The following is a 22,661-nucleotide window of genomic DNA, read 5'->3' as shown; positions in this document are numbered from 1 at the left end:
AGGAAGAGAAGACCTGGCATAAGTACAGCCAAGATTACAGAGCATCAGGCAAGTAGGTGATGATGAGGCAGATCCAGGACAAAGCCGAGGGAGGTCAAGTCAATCCCTTATTCAGGAACAGGTCCAAAACTTGCTAAAAAAATATATGAGAAAGCCAAAATCACCATCAAAGAATTGTAAAGATGTGCAAAACTCCTCTGAAAAACCTCAACCTGTCTGAGCTTTAATAGAGATGGCGGACAAATAAGCAAAGGCTGGGGATGGTACACCAACTGAGGCTGGTCAGGGGCTTTAAGGGCCTATTAGTTAAAGCTGGGACAATTCATCACTGTGTGAAAATGCCCATTTTTCACCCTTGAATACAGTGGAAGCCCAGAGTCACCAGCTCAGCTTTTGGACATCCAGGCACTATATGTGGATAACCTCACCGGGGCTGGAAAACTGGGCTCTCAAGCGTGCACAGAGGGACAGCAGCAGCTCCAGAGATGGAGTCACTTGTGCTCCAGGTACCATTTGCGGACCATCTGCAAGGTCTGAAAAGTTTCTAAACCCATTTTTATTCCGTTGCCAAGGTCAGACCACAACCTTTGCATGGTCCACAAGTATGTCAGAAGCATCCTACAAGCTGGTTATCACTGCTGCTACAGTAGCTGCGCTAAGGGCTGGCTCATCCACACCATGTCTCTCAGATGCCCAAGCACCACAATGCCTTTCAGAGGTGATTCCACACCCTTTCCTTTTCCTTCTCTTTGTTTTCCTCTGGGAAAGCATGAGAAGCCCTGGAGGCTTCCTCCCAGGAGAGCACATGCAACTGTATTTACAGCCCCACAAGCACCAAAAGCTCAGCTCTTGGAGTCTGGCAGGAGCTCACTTCTCTTCACATCAGGTGCTTAACAGAGCTGATGCTGGCACGTAGATGTTCTCGGCTGTGTTGAGGATAAACCCTTGGCTCCCATCACTCTGTGGCAGAGGGAAGGCACAGGAGGTAACACCAAGACAAAGCAGAGCCTCACCTGCATTGAGGCAGTTGGCTTGCTTCTTCATATTCTAATGTCCTATTTAGCAATGCTGTGTCAGAAAACAGCCTTTCCAACGTGGGGTTTTTTATAAGAAGGGGGAGCAATGGCTTATGCAGGTGGTTTTTCTTTTAAATAGGCAGCTAAAGCAAGCTGCACGGATTTATTCAAGATTAAATGGGGATGAATCTTATTTTGTTATAAAGAAATGCAGTGTTTCCAATTGTCAGAAGAATATAGTCTATAAAAATCAGCTTTTGGAATCAGCACGTTTGAACATAAACTCAGCTTTCAAGTAAGCTCAGAAATGTACAAATCGTGTATTTAACTATGTGAATGTTATCTGTTGTGAATGATCTCAAATAGCTTGGTAAATGTGATTTGGTGACTGTAATGACAAGTAAAAAGCAAGGGATAAAGTCTGGAGATCATTCATGGAACTGGGATTTCACTGGGACTGGGACTTTCATTTGCTCTAGGATTATGGGCGCTCTCATCAGGTTCTTCTAGAGGTGTCTTCTGACACAAATTGCCTCCAAAGTGAAAGTGAATAAAGATCTGATTCTTTTCTCAAGCCTGAAAACACATGTCATTGAATAAATCCATAGCTTTAAGTGTCCAGGATAGACAAACAAAAATGCCTTTTGTTGCTTCAACGTGCTTCCTGTTCTCTTCTGAATACCTCAACTGAAAAACGAGAAACATAATTTGGCACGAGAAAATGTAGTAGCATATATTAATTCCACCAAAAGTGGCAGTTAAAATGCTGAGTAATTAGTGTGAAACATGGTCCAAAAGTGAATCTCTATTAATAACTAGTTAGATCTTTCTATTCCTTTTTCCTCAGCAGATCATGGGAAGAAATCACACGCAGACTAAATTCGTCCTGCTGGGAATTACAGACAGCCCATTTGCACAAACTCCTCTTTTTGTCTTGTTTCTGTTGATTTACATTGTCACTTTGGTGGGGAACGTTGGCATTATCATCTTGTTTCAGGTGTCTCCCAGCCTCCACACCCCCATGTACTTCTTCCTCACCCATTTTGCCTTCATTGACATCTGCTATTCCACAGTCATCTCCCCCAGGATGCTGGCAGACCTGTTATCAGAGGACAAAACCATTTCTTTCACTGGCTGCATGATGCAGTTCCTCACCTTTGCTTTCTTTGGCAGTGCCGCATGTTACCTCTTGGCTGTGATGGCCTACGACCGGCACGTTGCTATCTGCCACCCCCTGCTTTATGTGACCATCATCTCCAGCCACGTCTGCTGGCAGCTGGTAGCATCATCCTACCTATTCGCATTCCTCAGTGCCATCATCTGCACATGGTACACATTTGGAGGTTCATTCTGTGGTTCCAGCTACATCAACCACTTCTTCTGCGATATTGTCCCTGTGCTAAACCTTGTGTGCCCTGATAACCACAGCAGCGAGATGGTCATCTTTGCCTTTCTCACCATCAATGTGGTAGGCACGAGCATGGTCGTTTTGCTCTCCTACATCTCCATCCTCCACACCGTGCTGAGGATGTGCTCAGCACAGAGCAGGGCCAGAGCCTTCCACACCTGCACCTCCCAATTGATGGCCATTATCATGTTCTTTGGGACAGGGTTCTTCATGTACCTACAACCTCCATCTAGCCACAGGAACCTAGATAAGGTGTCCTCCATCTTCTACACCGTGGTCACCCCCATGCTCAACCCGTTCATCTACAGCCTGAGAAATAAGGAGGTGAAGGGGGCCCTGGTCAAGTGCAGTAGGAGGATGTTCAACCACTGGCAACATAAAATAGTTGTATCATCCAGGACATGAACAATGCATGTCAAGTGAGAAAGCCTATGGGACATTAAGACAATGGGATTTTCCACTAATCCTCATGATTTGATGTAGGTTCTTCTACAGTTCCTGTACAAAAGTCAGTGACAGTATTGAATGAGATACAGACCACTCGAATCACATCTTCCTTCAAAAGAAACCAAGGTGAAAGGAACCTCAAACTTCATTTCAATTCACAGTCACCAACCTGGAGGAAGAAATTGCCCTCAACTATCCCAGGCCTATCTTCCTCACAGGAAACACCAATCACCTTTACTCAGTTATAGCCTTTGTCAGTGATAACTGTGTATTTTTCTTGCAAGATTCTTGACCTAGTCTCTCAGCTCCAATAAAATTCCTCACTCTTACCTGCGAGTTCTTTCTTAAAGCTGCTGGGGTGGGAGGGAAGAGGAAGTGTAGTTTTACATTTGCTTGCTGAAAAAGAGTCAGAGAAAAGGTTTCAAAAGATTCACTGCATTTGTTTGTGCCTTTCAAAGAGAAGAAGTTGGTGGGAATCAAGGTCTCAAGCTGCACTTTTGAATATGAAGGGGAATCCCTCCCCAGGCTGCAGCTTCACTATAGATATCACTCGAAGGAAGAAACTGTAAACAATATAACTCGTAATAGAGGATGATGAACTGTGCTGAGATTACCCCGTGCTAGGGACATTTTGGGCACATCAAGATCTCCACCCATTCATTTTACCTTGTAAAATCTGTTCATCTGAAATGACCTTTTACCTAAATGTTGAAATAAATGGAATTCCACCTGGAAATAAGCACCCATATCCCATGTCCATGCCCAGCTCATCCTCAAGCACACTGGGAAAACCGAATTGTCTATTTCATATAAGAATTAAGTTTGTAGGAAGCTTCCATAGATGAAAAACAAACCTAAACACAGAATTGATGGTAACTGAGAGCGGTCTGGCTCTGAAAGAAGTCAAAACACACTGTCATAGGGGAAAATATCTTTCCTTTAGCTGTTGTGAATGGGAATTAACTTGTATTTGGAAAGTATATGGATGGTGAACACTCACTTTTATGTGCTCAGAAAAACAGCAGGATGAAAGCATACACTGTCATAGGTGTGGGGGGGAACGTGGCTTCGACCTGCGGTCAATGAAGGAGCCAGAATCTATATAATTAAATGCTAAAGAGCCTTGCAGAATAGAGACCTTTGATATCGGACAGCTTCCTTCAAAACCTTCACCATATCTTGTTTTCTTCCATTTTGTTGGATATTTTGGCTTAGACTATGCATAGAGAATCATAGAGCCACAGAAAGCCCAGGCTGGACCTCAAAAGATCATCTGGTCCGAGCTTTTGTGGAAACAGGAGTCTAGATGAGCAGTGTCCTGTGTAGGGCTCATCGCTGCTTGATGAATTACCCCACTCTCATGTCCTTATTTCCTCTTGGGTTTAAGAAACTTTCCAAAGCAGAGACAACTGAAATGCTCAAAGGTTTACCCACACTTGGTGCTACCTTCCCAAGGGAAGTCTTGAATGCCATAGTCCTCTGTGTGGTGGATCCAACTCAGTGAACTGGCAATAGGAACCTCAGTGCAACATGCAGGGGAGGCAGAATTTTGAATTCCAGCAATACAAGAAACAGGCTTGAGGTTTTGGAATACATTTTATACTGAGAGCATCCTTGCATGATTCTGTTTCAATCTTTGCAGAGAAGGGATCTAAAAAGCAGAAAGTCCTGGCTGTAGACACAAACTTCCCACATCAAATACATGACAGAGGTTCCTCTCCATAAGTGGTTCTGATACCTCAAAAAGCAAGCACCTTTTGGCAGGAAGAGCTGGGCATGGGTCTCTTTGCCCTGTGCTTCAGGTGCTGTTAGATCAGCCTGAACAATTTAAAGGAGAAAATCGTATTCTCTGGAAATGATTCAAAACCTGGCCTATATTGAAATGAGCATTAAAGACGGTCTTATTCAACAGCCTTATCAACCTAACAATTAGTTAACAATTCTCATCTTTAGATACCGTATCTTTATCCATAGATAACAGAGAGGATGAAGGTCTCAGAGCAGTGAGTAACATAGGTTAGGTTAATGCCATTTTTTCTCTTAAAATCATAGAATCATAGAAACATAAAATAGTTAGGGTAGGAAAGGACCTTAAGACATCCAGTTCCAACCCCCCTGCAATGGGCAGGGGCACCTCACACTAAACCATGTTACCCAAGGCTCTGTCCAGCCTGGCTTTTGCACCTCCAGGGATGGAGCATTCAAAACTTCCTTGTGCAACCCACTCCAGTGCCTCAGCACCATTACAGTAAAGAACTTCTTCCTTAGATCCAACCTAAACTTCCCCTGTTTAAGTTTTAACCCATTACTCCTTGTTCTATCACTACAGTCCCTGATGAAGAGTCCCTCCCCAGCATCCTTATAGGCCCCCTTCAGACACTGGAAGCTGCTATGAGGTCTCCACGCAGCCTTCTCTTCTCCAGGCTGAACAGCCCCAACTTTCTCAGCCTGTCTCCATACAGGAGGTGCTCCAGCCCCTGATCATCCTCGTGGCCTCCTCTGGACTTGTTCCAACAGTTCCATGTCCTTTTGATGTTGAGGACACCAGAACTGCACACAATGCTCCAAGTGAGGTCTCACGAGAGCAGAGCAGAGGGGCAGGATCACCTCCTTCGACCTGCTGGTCACGCTCCTCTTGATGCAGCCCAGGATACGGTTGCTTTCTGGGCTGCGAGCGCACACTGCAGCCGGCTCATGTTCATTTTCTCATCGACCAGCACCCCCAAGTCCTTCTCTGCAGGGCTGCTCTGAATCTCTTCTCTGCCCAACCTGTAGCTGTGCCTGGGATTGCTCCGACCCAGGTGTAGGACCTTGCACTTGGCACGGTTAAACTTCATTAGGCTGGCATCAGCCCACCTCACAAGCGTGTCGAGGTCCCTCTGGATGGCATCCCTTCCCTCCGGTGTATCAACCGAACCACACAGCTTGGTGTCATCGGCAAACTTGCTGAGGGCGCACTCAATCCCACTGTCCATGTCACCAACAAAGATGTTGAACAAGATCGGTCCCAACACTGATCCCTGAGGGACACCACTCGTTACTGGTCTCCAGCCGGACATTGAGCCTTTGGCCACAACTCTAAATGTACTTCATTCAGTAATTTAATTCTATTTCTTGTGTTTTTACAGAAAATATTAATTTCCCTTTAACAACAGGCGAGAAAGGCCCTGAAAATAAGAAGAGGTCATAAGGCAGGCTTTAAGCCATCAACTGGGAGATGCTGATGGCTGTGCAAGAGCATTTTGACAGGGCTAGCAAGGAGCCCAGAGCTAATGTCCAGTGCCCATCTGAAAAGACCAAGAGAGAAGAGGGGAAAGAAGATAGCAATAAAATACAGCAGATAAATCAGATTGTCTGTGGCCTTGTGGCACGAAGCAGTCGTAGGAAGAAAGACAGACTTGGAAATGGTTCCAAACCAGGTCTTTAAGCCTAAGGAGTAGGGAAGGCAAAAAAAAATCCTTGGTGTCAAGTGAAGCTCTGGAGACCTCTGTCACAAAACCAGCAGCCAAATGTCCTGCCAAAGCTACTTCCACCTGACAAAGTCCCTTAGGGCATTCTTCACCTCCCTGTTCCTGAGGCTGTAGATCAGGGGGTTCAGCATGGGCACCACCAGCGAGTAGAACACAGCAAAGACCTTATCCGTGCTCAGGCTGCTGCCAGATCCTGGTCGGAAGTTCAGGGCGAGGATGGACCCGTGGAAGATGGTGACTCCAGCCAGGTGAGAGGTGCATGTAGAGAAGGCTTTGTACCGGCCCTGAGCAGAGCTGATCCTTGAAACAGCAGCGAGGATGAAGGTGTAGGAGACCAGGACAGCCGAGATGGTCACCATCTCCACCAGCCCACCGAGGACAAATATCAGACACCTATTGACACGTGTGTCAGAGCAGGAGAGGGCTAGAACAGGCGTGATTTCACAGTAGAAGTGGTTGATCTTGGCTGGCTGGCATAAAGGCAGGCTGAAGGTGAACTCCGTGTGCACCCAAGAGTGCAGCAGGCCAAGCACATAGGAACTGGCCACCAGCAGCACGCAGACCCGGTGGGACATGATGGACGAGTACAGCAAGGGCTTGCAGATGGCCATGTAGCGGTCGTAAGCCATCGCAGCCAGGAGGAAGCACTCGGTGGTGCCAAAGGCTATGAAGAAGTAAAGCTGGGTGGCACAGCCAATGACAGAGATTGTTTTCTTCTCCATGAGAAGGTTCATTAATGTCCTCGGTGCCACCACCGATGAGTAGCAAGCATCGAGGAGAGATAAGTTGCTGAGGAAAAAGTACATGGGGGACTGCAGCTGAGCGCTGCTCCTGATGAGCACAACCATGCCCAGGTTCCCCACCAGCGTGATGAAGTAAATGAGGAGGAACAGGATGAACAAAGGTGCTTGTAGTTGCGGGTTGTCCGTCAGTCCCACAAGAGTCAGCTTTGTCACTTGCTTGGTTTGATTTTCCTCAGCCATCTTCTCCTAAAGCACTGTAAGATGTATTCATACAGCAGTAATAAATAGTTAATGGAGACACTCAGCACCTAAAAAGCCCATCAATCCCCAGTGCCTGGATGGCAAACCCTCTCCTTATCAGAGATGTGCTTCATTTGCATCGAAGTTCATCAAAAACCAGTTTGGCAAAACAATGAACATTTTATTCCAGTAGCAGTTACTCTGCCAAGTGTTCCCTATTCCATTCATTCTAATACATATCCCTTTGTTGTATCCTCATGGTATGTATCACATTCCAGTGTAACCCTCCCAAGTTCTAACAAAGAAAGAGTAAAAGAAGGGGTTCAGTGCTTCCTGTAGTGAATTAGTGACATCAAGAATGAAAATCTCACACCAGAGCACGTCTTTAGAGGTGACATGGTCTAGTTTGAGATGTCACTGCCCACGCCTGGGAGGTTGGAACTAGCTGAACTTCAGGTGCTTTCCAACCCAAACCAGCCTGTGATTCTATAATTCTAGGATTTAGAATCATAGAATCAACTAGGTTGGAAAAGACCTTTAAGATCATCAAGTCCAGCCTTTGAACTAAAATAGCACATTTGGCATCTTAGGAAGCCTTCCCCATAGATGTTTTCCTTAAAGGTGATTTTGCTTGCACACTGCAGAGAGAAAAATTGAAAACCCCATTTATTCTTCCATAACTTTTCGTCTATTTTGCTATTTCAGGGTTATTCTTTTATGGAGTATATAGAAATGGTGAGGTGCCATCATGAGGGAAAAGAGAAATCATTAAAACCAAAAATGGCACACCAAATCTTTGCCTTTTTAACATCTTTTCCTACACCTCCTCTTTCTAAAATACATACTTAAGAGTTCTAAATATACGGAAATGCACCATTACATCCTGCTTTTTAATCACAGAATTTGTGAGGGATACAGAGCAGACTCCACAGGGGTACAGAAGGAACCACTGTAACATGAACAGATATTTGAAAGAGACCAAGGAAAGAGAGAAGAAAACTGTTGGTTAAAGCAGCCCAATTTTAGCCTAAGATCATGGAAAACACTGTGCTGCTTGAGTCACTGTCAGTCAATCTTTGCAGAGCACTGAGTATGGGTTTCTCATCAGCAAAATAAATTACTGCAAAACTGGTACTAAACAGCCTGGCTTATATTCAGAGTGGAAATATCAGATAAACCATGTATGGGGGTGGAAGAAACACACAGTGTTTAGCTCTATGTACAACCTGCAGCATGACGGAATTACTCAGAGTGGGATGCCCAGCATTGCAGAGATAAAGATTTATTATAACTGGTATTTTAGCTGCTGTCTGCTGCTATAACCTTAAAAAATAACCAAACCATTATAATTGGTATGACAACCTTCACAAAATCCACGTGCTCTGTGATCTTCCTTCTTCTGGTGTTCTGTTGCTCTGCCATGAAATAAACAGCTCGTCTTGGTGTGTCTAATAAAGATACAACCCAGAACAATCAAATTCCTCTCTACAGACCTCATCTCTGAAGGATGAAACCGTTCTCCTGCCCTCCTGCTTCCTGCAAGGAGTTACGTATTGTATTGCACAAGGAGACACTGGCACAGGGTGCCCAGAGAAGCTGTGGCTGCCCCATCCCTGCCAGTGTTCAAGGCCAGGTGGACACAGGGGTTTGGAGCAAGCTGCTCCAGTGGAATGTGTCCCTGCCCATGGCAGGGGGATGGAACTGAAGGAGATTTGAGGTCCCTTCCAAACCAGGCTGAGATTCTGTGATACTATAGATCCCCTTAAAATAATAAACCACCTTCTAGCTCCAGTGATAAAACAAATCTGGATGTCCCATTGTCCTTACCAGTGACACCTTGGTTCTTCTTCCTTGCTTCACATTAAGTGACAACAGATTACGAGGACACTTATATGCTCTGTCTGTCCATCCTGCTGGTGTAATTGCTTTGTAACTCTTGTCTCTAATCCACTGAGACCTCCGAGGTGCTTTGGCTGAGAAGTGTTTTGAAGAACTTCCTTCGGGAGAAGTGCAATTATTTCTATATTTCTCTATCATATATATATGTGCTTGTATGGGGGGGGTGCACATATGGATGACAGAGGAATACGAAAATAAAATATAACATAAAAGTAAATTGAAAAATGTAATATACTAAAAAATAAAATAAAATAAGATTAAAATTAATGAGAGTTAAAAATAAAAAGTAAAATAAAACTTAAAATTAAGAACTAAACATAAAATGTAAACTAAAATGTATATTAAATTAACTTAGCTAAAATAAAGACTAGACTAGAATAATAAATTAAAATAAAATAATATAAAATATTAAAATAAACAAAGATTAAACAGAAAACTAAACCAAACCAAATTAAAATTAAAATAAAGCTGGTCTTACTGCATGGATCCCTCTACCCTGGAGAGGGCCTTTGGACAAGGGCCTGTAGGGACAGGCCAAGGGGAATGGCTTGAACCTGCCCGAGGGGAGACTGAGATGAGCTCTTAGGCAGAAGCTCTTCCCTGGGAGGGTGCTGAGGCGCTGGCCCAGGGTGCCCAGAGAAGCTGTGGCTGCCCCATCCCTGGCAGTGTTCAAGGCCAGGTTGGACACAGGGGCTTGGAGCAAGCTGCTCCAGTGGAAGGGGTTGGGGCTGGAACTGGATGAGCTTTAAGGTCTTTTCCAGCCCAAACGAGTCTGGGATTCTAGGATTCATCTCATAATCCTAGTTACCCATATAAATACAGGCATGCACACAGATTTCCATTGCTGGGAGACAAACAGGCATTTCTGGGCTGGGATTCATGTGATTTGCTTAAGAGCAAAAAAAAAATTTGCGTAAGAGACTGGGGTTACAACAGACTGAATTACACACACGGGTGCCTATTTCTTATGGGTGAGAGGAAATACCAATTGGTTGAAAGATTTACTTGAGCAAGAACATTGTTTATCCCAACTTTAAAGTTGGTTACTTGTATTTTTTACCTGGGTTTGCTTCTTTGACAGAGAGCCCTTCAGGATATCCACACCAATCTCCATTCTTTAACTTTTTGGTGAATTATGTAAAAAGTCTACTTTTGAATCAGCTTTAAGAGCTGGGAAATCCAACATTGATTGTTCAATAACAGCTGAAAGAGTTGATATTGACCCAACATGTGATTAAGCTCTTTACGTTTGCACACCATCTGCAAAGGAACAGCAAAGACTAGGCTCAAATTGCCCAAAGGCTTCCAGGTAAATTAGCACCAACACTCACTGTGACATTTTGAAGGACCAAACACCTTCAGCTTAACCTGCAATTTCATTTGCAGGAACCAAGTTTTGGGTGGAAAAGCCTTATTTAAGAGTGCCACAAGCCTTACCATGAGAAAGTACACTGGACAGTTGTGTGATTGAGTTATTAACTGATAATACGATGTCCTGTGGTCCTTTGGGTCTATTCCATTCTCACCCAGGCTGGAAGGCACTGACTTTCAGAGACACTCCATAAGAAGAGGGTTTCTGGTTCTTCTTCTGCTTTCTCCTCTGAACCTTGGCAACCTGGAAACCCATGCCCAGGGTAGTCCATACCATCTCTGTAGCTGCTGAACAGAGCAACGAGATGAACAGGATGAATCAAGGTGTTTGGAGGGGCTGTTTGTGCTCACTGACCATTGGTGATGAATGAGGTTGGGCTTCATCTCACCCACCTTCATCTAGGCAGGTGTTACATGTCAAATCAGTGTCAGACACCTTTATAACTGAGAGAGAAATTACAGAGAAATCACCTCAATACACCTTCACAGAGCCCTCAGTGCAAGGAATCCTGCTCAATAACAGCAACAAGGAAACACCCTCCTGGTCACCAGCTTCCTCCATTCACTGCCTTCTCCCAACTGCTCTCATCAGGGCAGCCTTCACCTCCCTGTTCCTCAGGCTGTAGATCAAGGGGTTCAATGTGGGGGTCATGATGGTGTAGAACAATGTGGCCGTTTTGTTCTCATCCAACACAAAGGTGGAGCTGGGGCACAGGTACATGGACAAGATTGCCCCATAGAACATGGCGACGACAATCAGGTGGGATGTGCAAGTGGAGGCTTTTCTCCTGCCTTCCTTTGAGCGGATCCTCAGGACAGTGAGGAGGATGTAAGCATAGGAGACAAAGATGATGGTCATGGTGCTGAGACAGTTTATCCTGACAAGAGCAAGGATGACCACCTCATAGGTGTGGGTGTTGGAGCAGGAGAGAGCTAAAAGTGGGGCAATGTCACAGAAGCAGTGGTTGATAACATGGGAGTGGCAGAAGAAGGTAAAGATGAAAGTGGTGTGGAAGACACCAACAGCATAGGAACCAACCGCAAGCCACCAGCACATCCATCCACACATGATGGTGGGGTACAGGAGGGGTTTGCAGATGGCCACGTACCTGTCATAGGCCATCACAGCCAGCAAGAGGCACTTAGTGACCCCAAAAGTGATGAAGAAGCAGAGCTGGGCTGCACACCCCGAGAAGCTGATGGTTTTCTCCAGCGTCAAAATCTGCACCAGCATTTTGGGGAGGATGATGGAGGAGTAGCAGATGTCGACAAAAGCCAAGTGGCTGAGGAAACAGTACATGGGGGTGTGAAGGTGAAGATCAGTCCTGATTAATACAATGATCCCAAAGTTCCCCAAGAGAGTCACCATGTACATGGCCAGGAAAGCCATGAAAAGGGGGACAAGGAGGTCTGGACGTGTGGTCAGCCCCAAAAGAATGAACTCATGCACTTCAGAGTGATTGATAGGTGTCATCCTCTGTAATGCATCAACCTGCAGGAGGCAGGTAAAATAGCAGACAATGGTGCGGTCAGCTCAACAGGACCCTCAGCTTCCTCAGTGTCACCAAAGGGAGGCAGAACCCATCCTACTAGAGGGTCAGTTGGACTCCGGAGAGCTCTTGGAAGAGATTTGGGCTCTTGGAAGAGCCAAGCCTCCATCTAGTGGCTACAAGAGGATCCTAAAACCAAAACCTCAAGGTCAACAGGGAGAACACCCACCTGGGTTTAGCTCAGCATTTCGTCTCTCCTATTTGTGCCTTCTTGGGGACATTTAACACAGGAGGAAGGTCAATAACTTGGCAATTCTTGGAAGTTGGGTTGGAACTGGATGATCTTAAGGTCCTTTCCAACCCTAACTATTCTATGGTCAAGGTTTAATCCCAGATGGCAACTAAGCCCCACACAGCTCAGCAATAACTAAAACACCCTGGACTCATCAACACCATTTCAGCACCAATCCAAACCACAGCCCCATAGCAGATACTATGAAGACAATTTTTCTATCCCAGCTCAAACTGGCAAAAACAATGAATACATTTTGGGTTTTCCTTAGGAAATGACAGGTACATTTGGAAAATAATTGCTGTTTTCTAAAATAAACCAACATGGAAAAATTCCACATGGAGAAATCCTTCTCCTGTTGACTTTCATTTCCTTTTGCAAAGCAAAGCAGAAGTGTGGGTGTTTTAAAGCTGAGATGAACACAGTTTTCAGCATACACAGTCCATAAGAAAGGAAATTTAAGGTGGCACAGTGATGATGGAGAAACCTGGAGGGTCCATGCAGCTTCTTCAGCAACTGGGATGAGTTTGGGTGCTCTTCCAGATGATGACTGAGGCCACATTCATCTCCAAGCAGATGTTGAGAGTGGGTTTCAGCACTCTTTCCTTACAAGCTGCACTGAGGGTGATTTGCTGCTGCATCTTCCAAGGGCAGACAAGTGCCCTCTGTAGTTTCTAGTGTTCAAGATATATTTATACTCATTTCTCTGACCTGAGCATTCCAGTCCATGGGGAATAGAAGCTTGACAACAAGCAAAATCCACCTGGAGCATCAATCTCTTTATCTCCAGGCTCACTAATAAAGCCCAGGAACAATTTGCTCTAACTATGTGGATTTAAGGAGATGTCTTCCCCCTTCTCCCACATTGAGGAGAGGGAGCGGGCAACAAGCGAATGTCTACATGATTCGCCCTAGATTATTCTCATAACTTTCTCAACTGGCTTTCCTAATGCTACTTAAACAGGTTTTCAGCAACGCAGAGAGAGTTCCTGCAACCATTTCTACTCTCACAGTTGCCCCTTGTTAACATCTCCCTGTAAAACCCACTCCAAATGTTGATTTTTGCCTTTGCTGACTTCACTAAGACAGTAATTGTGCCCACACCAGGTTTTTGTCATTTCCTTGGGGTTTTTCTAACCCTAATTTTGCTATGAGCAGTGATGAGAAGAGCAAGGAAACAGCAACTACCTGGTGGAGAACACTCTCAGGAGGCTTCTTCTCAAATCAATACCAGAACTGCAGTAGTACCTAAACAAAATTCTTTTCACTGATATCTGTCCACTAGGTCCAAGTGTTGTGACACATATTATCCACCACATTGCGGTCTTGGTGTATGGATTCATGAAACACTTCCCTGTCTACATTCTTCAAGAGATTTTAGTCTATGGAGCTGGAGATGTCCCTCTATTAGTTTGTTTCATAGAATCCCAGACTGGTTTGGGTCGGAAGGAACCTAAAAGCTCATTCAGTCCAACTCTCCTGCGGTGCCCCTTATGGTATTGAAAAGAAACAAAAATGTCCACCTGGAGTCTTTTTCCCCTCTTGCTGCCCATTTCAATCCTTTATCACAGTCCTCATCTGATCTTTCCCATCTCCTTTCTTCCATTATTGGACACCTCTGCCTCAAGCTATCATTTCTGCCTTGTCTTTCCAGCACAATGGGTGGAAAAATGTGAACGTCATCATCAAGGAGAGCTCAAGGACTGAATGCCTCAGTCCCCAGAGGGGTTAAGAACCAAATTCCCCAGTAAGGCCTCTCCAGGCAGAGGAAGGACAGGAGAGTAACCATGAGGAGGAAGCCTGGAGGTACCAAGGCTAAGTCATGCCTGACCAACCGGAGTACTTTGGGTGATGCAAACATTGATGTTTCCTTGGACAAGAAGTAGAGGACAGCATTTATCTCAACATTAGCAAGGTCACCACCTTGGGTTTGCTGATGCTGGTTTATTCCCAGGCTCCCTGCACAGCTCCAGGCACGTTCATCATCACATCCACCTCCGTGAGCATCAGGAGGGCAGCAGAGACAGAGCTGAGATGTAAGTGAAGGGCAGCATCTTTCAGCCTAAGCTGAGCTCTCTGGGCAAGGACAGTGTGTGCTGAGCCACCATCTCCTTGCCAGCAAGCAGCAGCTCCTGTCTTCATCTCCTGCCCTACTGCAGGGTCCTGGGCTTCTTGATGATGCTCTGGGCTTCTCCACCCTGGTGGAGAACACTCTCAGGAGGCTTCTCCTCCTTACTGACCACAAAGGGCTCCTGTATGAGCACTAGAAGCTTTAATATACAGGACATTCAGGGTGCTCCCCATTGCTGAGATGAGACAGGTCTGAAAGATTACTTTTTTCCCTACAAAACATAACGTCAAGAAGAGATTGCTGAGCTCTGGGGTTGCCTCTTTCTGTTGCAGTGTCGAGGATCAGGCTAAACACCCAGGAAAAGATTTTAGAGCAAACAAAGTGTGTCAGGAGGGGGGGAAAACCGATCTAAACCTCTGTGTAAGAATGCACAGGTTGATAGTATGGTTTCAGTTGACAGGAACGTAGAGCTGACCCAGCTCCAGCCCCTTGCCATGGACGGGGTCACCTTTCACTAGAGCAGGCTGCTCCAACCCCCAGGCAACCTGCACTTTCCATAGGTCAGGAACTCATTCCAGTTTCCAGTTAGGAAGAAGCCCCAGCAGAGTGGGAAGAAGTGTGTGATTGGCAAATGCCCACAAGAGGATAAAGGATCAACTCTGCACTGTGAAAGCACCATGTTTCTCTGTGTTGAGCCAGGTTGAGCTGCATGGTCTCCAAGACCCAGGCTGAGCACTAATGCAGGAGATGAAGTGCAGCACTAAGGTAAAGCGGCTCGGGTGGGCGACCTCCCCACTGCTTTCCACAGAGGTCATTGCTGAACATGTCAAGGTGAGCCAGAGAAGCACACACCACGTTGTGCCATGGTGTTTAACAGCTTGAGCACCTCTTTGTTATACCTGTGGTGGAACAGGACTTTCACCAACCTGTTCCTGATTGATCTGTGCCTGAACTCTTCCTTTACATCCTATAGGGCTGTCTCTGAGCAGCTCCCACCACACAGAGGCTTTTCCACCTGGGACATCCCTGTCTGTTGGAAAAGAAACCTCCAGGGAGGAGCTCACACAGAAAGCACCATCCAGCCCATGGCACAAAGCAATTGCACCCAAGTGACTGCGTTCAGCCTGGTGGGGTTCACAGAGGACCTGGTGACTCAGGTCTACTTGTTCCTGCTCTTCCTGCTCACCTACCTTGTCACCATCCTGGGCAACCTCCGAATCATCATCTTAATCAGGGCCAGCCCCAACCTCCACTGCCCCATATATTATTTCCTGGGTAACCTGGCCATTGTGGACCTCTGTTCTTCCATCATCATCACCCCCAAGATGTTGGTTGACTTGATGTTGGAGAAGAAGAGCATTGCTTATGCTGGGTGCGTGGCTCAGGTCTTCCTCTTTGATCTCTTTGGAATGACCAAGTACTTCCTGCTGGTTATGATGGCCTATGACCGTTACGTGACAATTTGCCATCCCCTGCTGTACCCCCTTGTCATGTCCCCAAAGTGCTGTTTCCAGCTGGTGACTGCCTCGTACCTCGTGGGGCTGACCAATGGCATGGGACAGACCACCATCATGTCCACCCTGTCCTTCTGCAGCTCCAGTGCCATCAACCTCTTCTTCTGTGACATTTCCCCTTTCATCTTGCTCTCCACCTCTTACACCACCCTCAGCCACATCATCCTGACCACTGCAGCATCTCTCTTTGGTGTGTCCAGCATCCTGGTTATCCTGCTCTCTTACGTGGCCATCATCGCCACCATCCTGAGCATCAATTCAGCCGAGGGCAAGCGCAAAGCCTTCTCCACCTGCACATCCCACCTCACCACTGTCAGCATATCCTGTGGAGCATGCTTCTTTATGTACTTAAACCCCAGCTCAAACAGCTCAGGAGGAGGAGATAAATGGGCTGGGGTGCTCTACACCATGGTGCCTCCCATGCTGAATCCCTTGATCTACAGCCTGACAAATAAAGAGGTGAAGGAGGCCTTGAGGAGACTCTTGAAAATAAAGTGATCTTGAATGTTGTAAGTTTGGGACCAGATAGAATGGAGATGTCGGGAAATGTTCAGCTGTTTATTAAGTATCTCAGATGGACAACATTTGCTGGGGGAGTCTTCTGCACCTTAACTTACATGATGCACTGGCTGCTTTGATATCACCACCTGCATATACAAATAAGAACATTGCAAAAGCTTTTATAATTCCCTGCACTCAAGATATGTGCTGTGTTTTGTTTCGCACTCCTTTCACTTGGCAAATCAGAATAAACAGGGAGTGAATTCTGCTGTTCCACTAAATCAAACTCCATTTCTATACAGTTAGTAAGAGCCATAAGAAAAGGACACAAACACCTTTAACAAAATAAATGGAGAGGACAGGAAATAACTGGCACAAAGTGCAGGAAGTAATTTTAGGTTTTTATTGTCAAACCTCATTAAATGATTTCCAGGGCTATTCACCTCATTTCATTTCAGACAGCAAAGACCTTAAGTAAAATATGGTGCTTGTGTGACCTCTGTAATGAATGAAGGCGCTTTGAAAGCATTTTAAGACATCCTAGCGATGAATCCACACCAAAGGGCAGACACTATCAAGGAAACCCCTGTCCACTGCTCCACACCTTTGCTTTCCATCTTCCTGTTGACAGCAATAAAAGCCATGATCTCTATGGCAGCCTGATCACAACAGAGAACAGGAGCTGTGGTGCTGCTCAGCAGCCTTCAGACTTGATACATGGCAGCCCATGGCAGCCTGGAGCAATGGCATTGCCTGCCCTGATGTCTCTCCTGCTGCTTTCCTGCACAGAGAGCTGATGGGTGATGGAAAAACACTGTATATATAAAAACACTCAAAAATATACCAATGTGTGTATTACCTCAGCCCATAGAGCTGCAGCCTCTGCCAGGACCATGGTGAAACCTGGAGCCATGGCTGAGCTCCATATGATATCACCAGCTGAGAACACAAATAAGAACATTGCAAAAGCTTTTACAACTCCCTGCACTCAAGGTATGCTCTGTATTGAGTGTTGCTCTCCTTTTGCTTGGCAAATCAAAATAAACAGAGAGTGAATTCTACTGTTCCACTAAGTCAAACTCCATTTCTAGACAGTCAGTAAGGGCCACAAGAAAAAGATAAAAACACCTTTAGAAAGATACATAGACATGACAGTAAATAATTGGCACAATGTGCAGGAAGTATTTTTAGGTTTTGATTCTCAAACCTCTTTAAATAATTTCCAGCACCATTCAGCTCGTTTCAGACAATCATGAACTTACGTTATATATGGTACTTGTGTGACCTCCATTGTGAATGAAGGCTCTTTGAAAGAGTTTTAAAATGTGCTAGGGATGAATCCCCACCAAAGGGCAGATACTATCAAGGAAACCCCAGTCCACTGCTCCACACCTTTGCTTCCCATCTCGCTGCTGGCAGCAATAGAAGCATGGTCTCCATGGCAGCCTGACCAGAACAGAGCACAGGAGCTACGGTGTTGCTCAGCAGCCTTCAGAACTGATATGTGGCAGTCCATGCCATGTAGTCCTGGAGCGATGGCATTACCTGCCCTGACGTCTCTCCTGTTGCTTGCCAGCACAAAGAGTTGATTTTTGGTGGAAAAACATTGTATACATGTAAAACCCCCAAATACTCCAGTTTGTGTACCACCTCTACCCACAGAGCTGCAGCCTCTGTCAAGGCCATAGAGAAGCCTGGAGTTATGGCTGAGCTTCAGGACTATTCTAGAGATATAGAATCATAGAATCGGTTGGGTTTGAAAGGACCCTGAAGCTCACCCAGTCCCAATCCGCTTGACACGGGCAGGGACACCTTCCACTGGAGCAGCTTGCTCCAAGCCCCTGTGCCCAACCTGGCCTTGAACACTGCCAGGGATGGGGCAGCCACAGCTTCTCTGGGCACCCTGTGCCAGCGCCTCAGCACCCTCCCAGGGAAGAGCTTCTGCCTAAGAGCTCATCTCAGTCTCCCCTCGGGCAGGTTAAAGCCATTCCCCTTGGCCTGTCCCTACAGGCCCTTGTCCCAAGCCCCTCTCCAGGTTTCCTGCAGCCCCTTTAGGCACTGGAGCTGCTCTCAGGTCTCCCCTTCAGGAGCCTTCTCTTGTCCAGGCTGCCCCAGCCCAGCTCTCCCAGCCTGGCTCCAGAGCAGAGCTGCTCCAGCCCTCGCAGCATCTCACCAAAGATCTACCTCATCCCATATTCACAGCTCATTTAAACTCAATGATGCTCCCAGCTTTCTAGTACAATTTATGTCTAAAAGGACAAGAACATCATTTTCTGGCAGGTATCTAAGGAAGGAAAAGCATCATCAGCTTGAAGCATCATGAAGTCTGCCTGATTGTGGCTGGGTTATTGGTTTTGATCATTCTCCTTATTCCATTCATTAAACCTTAGTCAACCCATTCCAGTGCCTCAGCATCCTCACAGTAAAGAACTTCTTCTTTATATCTAATCTAAACTTCCCCTGTTTAAGTTTTAACCCATTACTCCTTGTCCTGTCACTACAGTGTCTGATGAAGAGTCCCTCCCCAGCATCCCTATATCCCCCCTTCAGATACTGGAAGGCTGCTATGAGGTCTCCACACAGCCTTCTCTTCTCCAGGCTGAACAGCCCCAACTTTCTCAGCCTCTCTTCATACGGGAGGTGCTCCAGCCCCTGATCATCCTCGTGGCCTCCTCTGGACTTGTTCCAACAGTTCCATGTCCTTTTGATGTTGAGGACACCAGAACTGCACACAATACTCCAGGTGAGGTCTCACGAGAGCAGAGCAGAGGGGCAGGATCACCTCCTTCGACCTGCTAGTCACTCTCCTTTTGATTATGATGGACAGGAGATGTCACTGTGCAGACAGACCTCCGCTCCTTCCCACCTCTCCCCATACACAGTTTATATCTGCTATAAAATGGGATGTTAGCAGTAGCTGGGCTTGTTGCACATCACCTTCACACTGTGCTTTATCTGAACTAAACATTCGTTACTTTTGCCCAAACCAGTAACTCAGCTGGAGCTCCATGTGTCATAGAATCATAGGGTGGTTTGGGTTGGAAAGTACCTTAAGATCATCCAGTCCCAAACCACTCCCATGGGCAGGGACACCTTCTACTAGAGCAGGTTGCTTCAAGCCCCGTCAAACCTGGCCTCGAACACTGCCAGGGATGGAGCATTTACCACTGCTTTGGGCAACCAGAAGTCATGAAGTAATGTGTGTCTGTTCTTGAGCTCTTCCAGTTATTTCTTCACGATGCTGTACTGCACCACACACACATAATTCCATAGTCCAGACCATTATCCCAGTGAAACATTCACATGAGCATGGGTAGAGTGGGTCAGGTTGGATGAAACAATGTCAAGAAGCACACAGGTATCTGGAATTGAGTTCAGTTTCCAGAACATTGAGAAATGCAATGAGCTTCCCCAGCTCCCTTTACTATGGGGTCAAAAGCAGGAAGGGACAAAACACCCCATTAGCAAGAACCACATTATCTGCACATGCCATGAAGACAAGGATGTCTCTTTAAAGAGAGAGTGTGGCCAAGCTTGTACGGGCACAGAAAGCCCTCCAGCAGGCCTGAGATCCAGGCTTTCACAATACAAGTGGTCACAGCTATTTCCATCACAAGTAATGCTGCTCACTTTCCCAAAGCAAGAAGTGGTCCTTGGGGACCAACCACTCTTCCAGGAGTCATCAGCTTTAACAAGACCTTCTGGGGTTTACCAAGGAAGTTCCCTGATCACCACGAAAGCTTCTTAGGAGACTTGGATGTGACTTACCTCATTCGTCATAACAAGCCATCAGAGATTAATTAGCTGGGGATAACAAGTAAGAAACTTTCTTCTTTGTTAACAGAAAGTGCACTTCAACAGCTGCCTTGCTTGACAGAGCTGGTCCATGCCCAAAGCCAATGAATTGAAGGGTCAGCATGCTGGCATGTTTCTGTATTAAGCACAATTTCATGGGACAGGATCATAGAATCCCAGACCGGTTTGTGTTGGAAGGGAACTTAAAGCTCCTCCAGTTCCAGCCCCTGCCACGGGCAGGGACACCTTCCACTGGAGCAGCTTGCTCCAAGCCCCTGTGTCCAACCTGGCCTTGAACACTGCCAGGGATGGGGCAGCCACAGCTTCTCTGGGCACCCTGTGCCAGCGCCTCAGCACCCTCCCAGGGAAGAGCTTCTGCCTAAGAGCTCATCTCAGTCTCCCCTCTGGCAGGGTAAAGCCATTCCCCTTGGCCTGTCCCTACAAGCCCTCCTCCAAAGCCCCTCTCCAGCTTTCTTTTAGCCCCTTTAGGCACAGTCAGGTTTATGAAGAACAGTTTCTCTCTTATTGCTCTTAAAAGAGCAAACCAACACTAGTGTTTTCTAAGGCACAAATTCCTATCCATCTATGGCTAATATAAGCCCTTCTTCAGGAAGTTACTATCTGCTATTAGCAACCTTTAGATCAAAGAAAAAGCACAGCCATGAAATCGTCTATTTCCTTTTTGCTTTCCTATTGTGTCCAGAAAGTGCTTTGTGGATGCTTACCATTGAGGTTCTACTGCATTGATCAAAAGTATTGCTCAAGGCCAGGATGGACAGGGCTTGGAGCAACCTGCTCTAGAGGAAGGTGTCCCTGCCTGTGGCAGGGGGTTGGAATCGAATGAGCTTTAACATCCCTTCCAACACAAACAATTCTATCGTTCTATAAAAAGCTGGTTTCCCCTTGTTACTTCTGAGTGGGGTTTCTAAAAGACCCCAACACATCAGCACAGTGAGCTGGTATTTCCCGTTAGGCTTAAACTGACTTCATGCTATGGACTGTGTCTGCTCTGAACACAACCCATATTGTGTGAGCCCATAACCCTTCACTTCCAAGCAGCAAGTGGAGAGAACCATCCACTTTTTCCAGAAGAAACCCCTGATATAGATGTTTAAAATAGATCCAAGCTGGATCAAAGCCCCCAGATGCATCCTTGTCTCCATAAGGGGAACCTTCAGTGACTAATGCAGATGTGGAAACCTACAATTAGATAGGATGACTCCTTGGACTGATGTGACTCAACCCCCAAAACCTGGAATGAGAAATTATGAGTAAGCTGCAGCTGGGATGGAAAATAAGCTTTGCCTAGATGGAGAGACATAAGGAGAAGAGGAGGTGATAGGGGAGTTCTGGACAACGTTGAGAGTCTTTGAGCCCTGAAACAAGTTGGGCATGTCTGGATACAACATGTGGCCAGAATCATAGAGCATCTGTGTTGTCAGCACCAGATGACATCCAAGGAAAAGCCAACACTGCTCAGATAGTGTCTGGAAAGGCTGTTCCTGGACCAAGTTGGGTGACTGCTTATCACAGGGGATGAAATTCCACCTTGCTCCTAGGTCAGCATGGTGGTAGCTTTCCATGGGGCAAGCCCATCCAGGAAAGCAAAATGCCCAGCTACATCCTATGGAGGAAATAAGTACATTTCCTATGAGGAAATAAGTAGATGGGCACATGAAGCTGAGAGCTGGTCTTGATAAGGTTCCCCAGCACCATGGTGACGGAGATGAGTAAAACAGTCACAAAGAGCAGCTTTACAAGTTGGTAAAACCCAAGAGGACAAACATGGTCACACTCAATGGTCACGGATGTGGGTCACCATTCAAATTGTAATCACACTATTAATATAGATGGTATCGTAGTTCAGTGGTGGCCTGTTCCTAAAGGAAAAGGATGGTATTGGTTACGTGGGGAAAGTGCTTGTAAGACTCTACCCCCCAGTTGGAAGGGGGCATGCACCTTAGGTGCTGTAATACCTAATATTGCTATTATTGATAAGTATTCTCCCAGGACCTGGATCAGAAGTTTTGCTAAACGGATTTAGCGAGGGTATAACCCTATTATTGAACGACACACTGGATTTCATAGTTTTGTAAGAGGGCTAATTCCATCTTTAGGAGTAAGTGAATTGGAGGAGGCAATTGTAAATATCTCAGCAAGCATAGAAGAAATGGAAAAGAAAAACGTTGATTTAGTCCAGGCAGAACAACAAGAAATAACCAGCTTATCTAAAGTGGTATTACAAAACCGAATGGCTCTAGACATGTTACTAGCAGCACAAGGAGGGGTTTGCTCCATAATCAATGAAAATTGTTGTTCCTATATAGATCAAAGTGGCAGAATTGAAACAGATCTGGAGGAAATTTGGAAACAAACTAAGATACTTCATGAAATGGCAATGGAT

General features: G+C 45.9%; 3 protein-coding genes across 3 annotated transcripts; 1 reads left to right on the top strand and 2 right to left on the bottom strand.

The window, feature by feature from the left end:
- Positions 1–6,394: 6,394 nt before the first annotated feature.
- On the bottom strand, positions 6,395–7,324 carry LOC308220770 (olfactory receptor 5T17-like; the record flags this gene model as incomplete). The annotated part of the gene is made up of 1 exon (XM_080617162.1): positions 6,395–7,324. One exon carries the CDS (start codon positions 7,322–7,324, stop codon positions 6,395–6,397), a length of 930 nt encoding a protein of 309 aa, XP_080473288.1.
- A 3,832-nt stretch (positions 7,325–11,156) lies between these two features.
- Positions 11,157–12,068, bottom strand: LOC308221349 (olfactory receptor 8U9-like; the record flags this gene model as incomplete). Its single annotated transcript, XM_080618332.1, has 1 exon — positions 11,157–12,068. The coding sequence occupies one exon, from the start codon at positions 12,066–12,068 to the stop codon at positions 11,157–11,159; it is 912 nt and encodes a 303-aa protein (XP_080474458.1).
- A 3,464-nt stretch (positions 12,069–15,532) lies between these two features.
- Positions 15,533–16,459, top strand: LOC308220774 (olfactory receptor 5G25-like; the record flags this gene model as incomplete). The annotated part of the gene is made up of 1 exon (XM_080617166.1): positions 15,533–16,459. The coding sequence occupies one exon, from the start codon at positions 15,533–15,535 to the stop codon at positions 16,457–16,459; it is 927 nt and encodes a 308-aa protein (XP_080473292.1).
- Between the last annotated feature and the right edge of the window lie 6,202 nt (positions 16,460–22,661).

This window comes from Psittacula echo (assembly GCF_963264785.1).
Source record: "Psittacula echo genome assembly, chromosome: 5".
Lineage (NCBI taxonomy): Eukaryota > Metazoa > Chordata > Aves > Psittaciformes > Psittacidae > Psittacula > Psittacula echo.
This window is presented reverse-complemented; position numbering and strand designations above follow the sequence as displayed.